The following is a 9,803-nucleotide window of genomic DNA, read 5'->3' as shown; positions in this document are numbered from 1 at the left end:
TTTTTTTTCTTATTCACCAGAATACATCTCTCACTCCGTAGAAACCAAGCAATGTTAGCAATAAATACATATTAGATTATGTTGGATTTATTGTGTTTTTAGTGCTTGATGTAATTGGAATCTATGTAATTTTGACATGCTATTTATGAAGAAGAAAATGAAAACCTACATAAAATAAAAAAAATAATCATATCATCGGTTATAAACAAGATGAATAATCCACCTAATACCAGGGATGAAATCGATTTTTGGTTTTTATTCCATACTAAAAACAATTAAAGTACAATGGTATCTAAACTTTTCCATATCAATTTACAACTTATATAGAGTTCAACCACAATGGTAATCAATTCATTAGATAACTAAGGTTTTTCTATCCAATGATAAAAATGTATAACATCTCATAGAGAAAATTTAGCTGACGGAGACCAAGGTTCTGAGCAAATAGAGTTATGCTGAAGTTCAATATTCGATTAATACAATTTTCACCAATATTAGTAATTTGATATTGGAAACTCAACCAAATGTGAAATACCCCCATAACTTGCGTTTCACCTGATCAATTCTTCAAATTTTTATCTGGCAGCATCAAAAACCAACCATCTATAAATACAAAACATATTTAATTAATTTTATTAATTCAGACAAGTTTTTCATTTAACAAATGCATATGCAAGTATCAACACAACCAACCATTTAAAAATATGAACAATACTCAATCAATCTAGTTAATTCCAACAATTTTTTTATATAATACTCCCTCCGTTTCTGGAAAAGAGATACTTTCACTTTTCATTTTAACCTAAAAATAAACCAAATTGAAAAAGTGAAAGCATCTTTTTTCCAAAAACAGAGGGAGTATAAGCGTTTTTGCAAGTATCATCACATCCACCAGTATTTTTAGTGGTTAATTGTGATGTTGCTGGATGAAGAGTGTTCGGACAAAACTTTTCCCCTGCCTAGAAAGATAAATATGCAATTCGGTGAACATGACTCTCGGTACTTTTGTAAGAGTATTATACTGTAGTAAGTACAGTATTACAGTATACTTTGTGTAGTAATAAAAAGAATGTAGTTATTTTCTGTTTTTTACTGCTTATATCATTTTTCTCATTTCACTCACATAAAAATATAAAAAAATAAATAAATAATAAAATAGAGAAAGTGGCGTATGGTGATTCTTCTCCTTCTTCTTTCTTCTTTCAATCAATCACTTCTCAATTCCAAACCCTAACAATACATATCACCACCACCACCAACAACAACAACTAAACCGTCCTTCCTTCTTCGTTACCATCTCCTCACACAATTTCCAATCTCTGCGTAAGATCTCGGTTTTCTCAGATTCATTCTGGTTTTTTTTTTTCCTTTGATTTGGCGTTCTTTTGTGATTGAGATTTAGTTTTACGTTTTTATTTTGTATTTAATGTTAATTTTGACTAGAACAAATCAAAGAAAGTATCTCCGATTTTTGATTAATTTTTGTATTAATGTCTGATTTTTTTACATTAATTTCTTTGACTTCATCAGATTTCACTCTATAAATAATGTAATTTTGGTTGTGAAAGCAATTCAGAATCCTGGTTTCAGATCTTATTTGATTTTTCTTAAGTTTTTTTTTTTTGTTTTTTTGATCTGATAGATGTCGATCAAATAATCTGTTTGTAGGGTTTGAATTTATAGTTAACTGGAGTTTTCTCGTGAAAATTGGTTGGAAATTGTACATATGTATCCCGTGAATCTAAGTATATAATGTATTAAATTGTTCAAAGTGGGAATTTTTTTTGAAGATATCATGCCAAACAAAGATCAAAATTTCAGCTTTTCAGAGCGAGAATCCAAGAACACGGTGAGCAATTTTATCATTGGTTTTAGTTTGAATTTGTGATGCTGTTATTGGTGTTTGATTTTTAGTATTGAAAATATGTTAATACGATGATTATTGTTGTTATTGTTTATAGGTAGAAGAAATTGTTCAATTGCTCTTCGTTGATAATGTTGTAATTGTTTAAAAGAAGAAGAGAGGTGTTACTTAATTTGTAATTACATTATACTTATTTAAAAGATGAGGTTTAAGGGAGGAGATTATGATGGTTCTCTTCTCCCTGGTCTTCATGATGACATTTCTCTGAATTGCCTTGCTTACGTTCGCCGATCAGATTATGCTTCTCTTATTTCTGTTAGCAAGAGGTTCAATTCGTTGGTAAACACTGGTTACCTCTATGGACTGAGGAAAAAGATGGGAATTGCCGAACACTGGATGTATCTTGTCTGTGATTTGAAGGAATGGGAAGCTTTTGATCCCACAACAAAGAAGTGGATGACATTGCCTGAGATCCCTTGTGATGTATGTTTCAAGAATACTGATAAAGAATCCTTAGCCGTGGGTACTGAGCTACTGGTGTTTGGACGTGAGGTATTTGATTTTGCCATATGGAAATATAGTTTGATAACTCGAGAATGGGCCAAGTGCCAAAGTATGAATCATCCTCGTTGCTTATTTGGTTCTGGTAGCTTCGGTTCAATCACCATTGTTGCTGGAGGCAGTGACAGGAGTGGGATTTTTTTGGATTCTGCTGAGCTCTATGATTCGCAATCAGGTAAATGGGAGATTTTGCCTAAGATGAACTGTCCTCGTAAATTATGCTCCGGGGTTTTCATGGATGGAAAGTTCTATGTGATCGGTGGTATGAGTTGCGAGAGACAAAATGTGAATGGTGTGATGACTACTACAATTATCCCATTGGTCAGTGGGGAAGAGTATAACTTACAGACTAAACAGTGGAGAAAAATCGAGGGAATGTACCCAAGTGTTAGTAGGGCAGCTCAGGCACCTCCTCTTGTGGCTGTTGTGGATAATCAACTCTATGCGGCTGAGTCCCTTACTAATATGGTGAAGAAGTACGACAAGGAGAAGAACTGTTGGAATGTGTTAGGAAGGTTACCAGTGAGGGCTGACTCTTCGAACGGCTGGGGATTGGCTTTCAGAGCGTGTGGAAATCAATTGGTGGTTGTAGGCGGGCATAATGGCCGCAAGGTAATTGTGCTCCATTCATGGTCTCCAAATTCAGGTTTGGTGGATGGAGAAATAGAGTGGAAGGTTCTTGATGTGAGGCAAAATTTAGGCTTTGTCTATAATTGTGCTGTCATGGGTTGTTGAGTGCTTCATTCTTCGCGTGAAAGATGGATTTTGAAGAAATAACAATCTGGTATTTAACCAAACCTCTAGGGGTTTCTTTTTTGTCTAATCTGATGAATCAGGTTGAGTAATACTTCCGTCGGTCTTTTCTTAATATGAGAACTTATTTTCTCTGAACAGTCTCTGAATTGAGATATGGTGGCTTACTTGCCTGATTCGGCAGACTCTCGGGGATTTCTAATAGACAATTCTGATTAAAGGATATTCGGTAAAGTTCTTAACTTTAATCTTCCCAATTACAAATCTGATCTTCTACAAATAAACTCTGTACAAGAGGAATGAAAACTTCTTTTGTTTTAGTGATTTGATTTTTCTTAGTTACTGTTGTCGCATGGGTTGTCGCTTGTATTTGTAATTTGAAGTACATCCAATGCTATTATGAGTTCATGGGATTTCATATCCATCTGCATCTTTCATTTCATTCTCTATATCTAACTGCTGACGTAATTTTTTAAGCTTTTGTATGTTACTGCAAATTGAGCAATACATCTTTCTTATGTACAAAAACTTGTGTACCTTGAAAACCTCTAAAATGCGTAAGTTTTTAACTAAGATTCCAGATAGTAACCAATCCATCTAGGTTAGTACACTAAATACCAGCTAAACCATCCTGCATATTTTTCAATGTCTCGTGAGATCAACTGATCCATTTAGAGGTTATAGTAGCCTATTATCTTTACAAGTTATCTACAACTTATGTTATCAGATGCTTACGACTAAATCTCGGTGATGATGACTTTTACTTTCCTAACTTTGTGTAGCTTGTATTGTTTATATGTTCTGTGTTGTTGATCTTCCACTTACTCCTCAAGCTCAAGATTCAGTTCTTCAAACTCAAATTTCAGAACTAAACAATAGAAGGTTAGGGGGGCCTATGCATCAACAGAGATGCGTTAAAGAATTCAGTTGGTGACAATTCTTTTTTTTTGCACTAGACTTCCTGCAAGTTAGGGATCCTTGTAGAGCTTTAGGGCAATGCATCTTTTAAAGAATCCCATTCGCAAGTAGTTGAAATGTAAAGTTTACCCAATTTGGATTTGTGTCGCAGTGCATTGTACTACATTTCGAGTTTAGTTGTTAGATATGAGTCTGTCAATTGGTAAGTGTCAAGAATGCTTGCATTATCACTCTAACTATGACTGATAGAAAATAATCTAATGCAGGTTACCTTTTTCTTTCTTCTTTATTTCCTGTATGTAATCACATCACTATTACATCTTCTTAAAACCTGATCTGCTCAGGATTGGGTTTTCAGAAACTAAGGCATGGGAATGGATGGAGGATTCATGTGAATGGGTCCCACATTTTAACCAACTTGCTCGTTCTTATGATCAGAAACAGTTATCTGTTATTCATTTCCCTTCTGTTTTATGACACGCACTCTTCTTTAACCACCTCAACAAGAATATTGGTCAATGGTTGACTAGACTAACCGTTGACTTGTGTTATATTGTTTAACTGCAAATAGAAGTTAAGTCACGTGACTTGTTGTGGTCTGACTAGTCTGAATGAGAGTCATGTGATGAGAATAATCCAACGGGTAGGGATTTTGTTAGATCTAACGGTCAGAAAGTGAGTATCCGTTGGGCTTGGATTCATTCATCACTTCTCTCCTTTTTGAATTCAAGATCTCAGTTTTTTTTGTTCTCCACCACTTTCATCATCACGGTCTTGAATCTTGATACGGAAAAGCCAAAGTAGCCATTTTCACTCAGAGAAATCATGGCTACTAGCTTGTTTAGTTTGCTGCCATGGAAATGGAATCCAAATTCCAAAATCATATCAATGATACAAGTATAACCTGTTATTTTCGGTCCTGACAGAGTAAGTACATAGATAGTGGTCCTCATGATGAGCTAGCTAGCTATATAGGCTAGGCAGCTACCACTCGAAGAACACAAACATGATTATATATGCAAAGATGGGGAGTTATGAATGATGGAGAAGCCAGCAACAAGGACCACTTGTACGTTTCAGGGTTTTTATTGGATTATTAGGCGTCTTATTTCCAACTTCCAAGTAGTAAAAATTGATGCATGAGTTGGAACCTGGTGCAAGAAAAGGCTGGATGCATAGTTTTTTGTTATATCTCCCAGTTTTCACATGCGAACTGTGCATATGAGTATATAAAATGTTCACTCTGAAGAAAACGTAAGAGAAAACGTCATTATTCATTCAGCAAAATATACCTCCGTAAATTTTTTTATGCTGTTACATAAGCATCTTCGATTCTCCTCTTAAAAATTTCTTGATGTTGCATGGGCATCTTCAAGTCCAATACATTCTGACTTTTTAATTACAGATTGAAAATGTCAATCTTGCCATGGCCATGCAGACCGTTAGTTGTTATAGACAAACCAATCATTTTGATATATGTCAAACTGGTGGTACGCAACTAGCTACGCCAATGGAATATACAGTATTTTTAGCTAAATGCACTTGTGCCAACGGGACACGCACTTTTTGCGTTTGCATATGCACTTGTGCCAACGGGACACGCACTTTTTGCGTTTGCATTTGCATTGTGCTTTTACGTTCACGTCTCCTCCATTAGACGGAGGTTGAGCATCGATCTGTGAGTCTGCGACCCAATGTCAGGGGGTCAAAAGTAATGATGCCGAATGACCAGCACTCTCCAAGGGTGTACGGTGATCATATAATATTGAACCCGGTCTCCTTTTCTTACATTTCATGAGTTTACCAGTGTATGCATGCCATAGGCCATTCAAAATTCAAACAGCACACAGCTCGATATATTCCGGTCCGGATAGGCTGTAAACAAAACTTTACATGGACGCACTAGAAGATTTCCCTTATTTCCATTTACTTAAAAAATCGCAAAACACTATTTCCCTATGGTCGAGTTGCGCCAATTCAACCCATGAAACTAGAATAGGATCAATGCCGAAATTCACCTTCTAAGTTTTAGTTTGACTAGTCAAACCATTTTTTTTTTGTCTAGCAAAATGATTTTCTCTGACAGGTACTCCCGGTTTGATCCTTGGTAATTTGAAACCATCCGGAATGCTGATTTACCCTTAGATGTCCCATCCATCAAACCACAGAAGGCATGTTTTCTTTGAATGAAATAACTCTATGATGGCATTTTGGGGTACGGTCAGGATAATACTCTGCAGATTTGCTTACTCTTGGTTTGTTTCTTTCACTTTGGATCAACAGGTATATCAAGATGCTCAATATTACAACCACAGGGTTCATTGGTTACCTTTGGGAGGCCAAAAAGACATGATTCGAGATCAAAGAACCCAGGGGGCAATTGACCCATTCATGATCACATGCATGTGGTTGCTCTTGGCATATGCCATAGTGTTTGCATCTTATACGTTCTTTTTGTTAATTAGGTGGTAGGAGGAGGAAGAGGGTGTGGAAACGTGATTCCTGGGTAAGTACGGAGTGAGAAAAAGATGATAAAAGAAAAGAGACATGAATCAGAATCATGATGTGGAAAGTAGAGAAGAATTGGTAACAGTAGCTGGTAGCTAGCTAGGGAAGCAGAGAGGAGAAACAAGAAATAGATTACAGCAGTAAACAACAAGATATATAAAAAAAATATAGCACAGAATCTGAAGCAGTGAAAGACTCCAATCCAAACAAACATATTTTGCTTTAATTTTTTTTTTTTTTTTTGCAACTTAATGCTGTTGCTGCTGTTAACTTGCTACATATCTCTGACACATGGATTCCCACACTTGTTCCTTCCAAGTCTCTAAGCGTTAAAATTCTTACCATTTTTCTATCTTTCCTTCCCTTTTCCTCTCTGTCTCTCTCGTTCTCACTTTTAGGGTTTCATTACTATAGTAACATACTATGTAAGTAATATAAGCACGCTGGTCTGATCATTCTTTGTTTATTCTTCCAAGTTTATCTTAAAATGGTGTTGAACACAACGAACAGGGAGGACTAATCAGTGTTCAGGACATTAACTAATCATGCTGCCCATAACTGTTATGTTGAGTCCATGACTATGACCAGAAGAAGAAGAATAGTAAAAAGGTTTTGCCCATACTTATTGGTTTTGCGCTCATGGTTAAGGTTAAGTTTAAAACATACTTTAGAGTTTTAGAAAATTCTAGCTTCAAGTTACAATGCAATTAGCTAAAAATGTCTTGTTTAACTCTACCTTATAAGTTAAACTTACTACTAATTAATTCTCTTGACTCTAAAACATTCCTGTTATTAACAACTAAAAACTTTACCCTCGAACTTGGAAATTTTGGAAATCCAATGTTGTTAACCTATAATTCTTAATTTGTAGTATAAATTTTATCTTATTCGTATCTACATTTTTTATTTTTTTTATATATATTTCACTCGGTGTTTTTTCCTTATGGCCGATGACAGTTTTCAAATTCAAATTAGTTTTTTTTTTTGAAGCATAAATTAGTATTTGAATAAGCTTAGAGCAACTACACTCACGACCAAATTTGGGGACTATACCCAAATTTGGTCCCAAACTGAGCCGCAGTGGAAGAGACTAAATCTATATATAGTCTGGAAAATTAGGGTTTGAGACTAAATGTAGTCGTCAATCCTGACCAAACCCAAATTTAAAGGGGCGCAGGTATATTGAGCGTGTAAGGTTAGGCGTAGGTATAGTAAGCGTTTAGGTTTATACGTGAGTATGGTGAGCGTATGATTGTAGAGCGTTAATAAAAATAGCGTTTCAATGGAGCGTTGGTATAAAGTACGTCCAACAAGACGTTGATATAATGTCCGTTTGGATCGGGCATTATTATAGTGAACGCCCAACACCAAAACCAAGCACCAGACGTTGTTATGGTGAACGCCCAACACCAAACCCAAATACCAAGCGTTGTTATAGTAAACGCCCAACACCAAACGGTGATGTAATATGCGTCTCACACCAGGCGAACATTTTGTGCACGTCCAAGTCATGCGTTAACTATATGTGCGCCCAAGCATTGGGCGGAACTTGAATCAATGTTGGAGCTCAAACGTGGTTTATACTAGCGTTTGACTAAAATTTGGTCTTATCCCATTGTGGTTGAAGAAGCAGAATACCAATTTTTTTTAGCTTTTAGTCATGTTTTTGGTATTTAGTCCAGTTCATGGTTGTGGATGCTCTTAGCTATAAATCCCAAGTTGGAAAATGAAATAATACTGATTAAGTTTCAAAAGATAAAATAAAAATGATATATTGGCTTATTTAACGTCGAACCCCAATTGTTTTTCGTTCGAAAATGAATCAAACTATTTGTTTGAGCGATAAATAAAGCAATGAGTAGCAGCATTGCTCTTCTTTGATATTGAGCTCATTTTTTGTCATGTCCATGTATACTATCGCAAAAACAAAACAAAAAAACAACAGTACCACCAGGAGGAACCCGTTGATGATACTAGAGAACAATGAGTCTCATGTGAAGAACCCAATACTAAATTGTTTAATACATGACAAATGCTGTAATGAACTGTAACTAGAATCGAAGTACTGTTTTATATACAAAGATGAGTTGAATTTGAAGTTAGATGACAAAATAATGGCAGTAAGATAACATATTCATTAACAAAGATAACCTTATACTAATTAAGTGGTGTTCTTCATTTGCAATAAAAAAAAGAAATATTAAAAGTATATAGAAAAGTTTATGATGCGTGTGAGAGAGAAACAGTAGCAGTAGTACAATATAGGTAAGAAGAGCTGAGCTTAGTTTTTTTATCGGGTAGAGAAAAAAATAAAGGAATCAAGAGATCGTCCAAACAGAAGCAAACAAATCAAAGTGATCAGAATAGTAAAGCAACCTTTGCTTTTAAACCTTGACTCATGAGAGACCCAGATATCATAATAAGCCAGAGAGACAGATCTCAAAATTATAACCCTACGAAATGAAATGAATGTTTAGGACATTTGCTTGGTTAACCCATCTTTCATTGTCCCCACTTCTCTTGCCTATATTTAGTGCCACCCTTGAGCTGGTAAAACTTCAACTTCCACCTTCTTTTTCTAACAGCCTTCCCTTTCTCCCTTCCTTACCCACAATTTTCTCATCTTCTTCTTCTAACAAGCCTAAGAAATCTTATTTTTTCTTCAATCTTTTACTCGTTTCTCTGGCTACTAACTCGTTCAAAGTGTGACTACTGCAAAATTTCTGGTTATAAGCTTAGTTTATAGACGGTTTTTTCTCTTCGCCACTAAAACTAGGAATAAAGAAGTCTAGTTTGTTATTATAATTATTGTTGTGATGGGAGAGTGGGATTTCTTGCACTATTAGTACATCAGTACCACACACCTTGTTATTATTGTGTTGGTTTGTTTCTTGTTTCTTGCTTTTACATGCCAACTCAAAAGCAGCTTCTTCCTAGCTGTGTTTTGTTTTGGTTGTTTAACTTCTGCTGATGATCACAAGTAACCTAAAAGTTCTTTTAGGTTGTTCTTTTGGTTTCGTGGGTCATATATACATGCTTCTACCTACCTCTAGTTTTGATTATATATACCAAGAATGTCTTACAACTATTTAGATCTACCTGATGAAGATTTAGCTTTTGCACCAAGGGGATGGAAAATAGAGCCTCTCTACTCTCTATCTTTTCTCTCTTCAATCACTATTTTCTTTCTCTTCTGATG

General features: G+C 35.4%; 1 protein-coding gene across 3 annotated transcripts; it reads left to right on the top strand.

Annotated features, from left to right (window-relative positions):
* The first annotated feature begins 1,163 nt into the window (after positions 1-1,163).
* LOC113310097 (F-box/kelch-repeat protein At5g60570-like) lies at positions 1,164-3,612 on the top strand. 3 transcript variants are annotated; one of them, XM_026558663.1, is made up of 3 exons: positions 1,165-1,849; positions 1,962-3,209; positions 3,320-3,612. In XM_026558663.1, the coding sequence occupies exon 2, from the start codon at positions 2,066-2,068 to the stop codon at positions 3,158-3,160; it is 1,095 nt and encodes a 364-aa protein (XP_026414448.1). In that variant the 5' UTR covers positions 1,165-1,849; positions 1,962-2,065; the 3' UTR covers positions 3,161-3,209; positions 3,320-3,612. The 3 variants fall into 3 exon arrangements, with proteins under 3 accessions (XP_026414446.1, XP_026414448.1, XP_026414447.1); XM_026558662.1 differs by having other exon boundaries at positions 1,173-1,323; positions 1,669-1,849; positions 1,962-3,608; XM_026558661.1 differs by having other exon boundaries at positions 1,164-1,849; positions 1,962-3,608.
* Positions 3,613-9,803: the final 6,191 nt, after the last annotated feature.

The sequence above is a fragment of the Papaver somniferum genome, chromosome 9 (assembly GCF_003573695.1).
Source record: "Papaver somniferum cultivar HN1 chromosome 9, ASM357369v1, whole genome shotgun sequence".
Lineage (NCBI taxonomy): Eukaryota > Viridiplantae > Streptophyta > Magnoliopsida > Ranunculales > Papaveraceae > Papaver > Papaver somniferum.
Note: the sequence above shows the minus strand (reverse complement) of the source record. Positions and strands in the feature narration are given on the sequence as shown.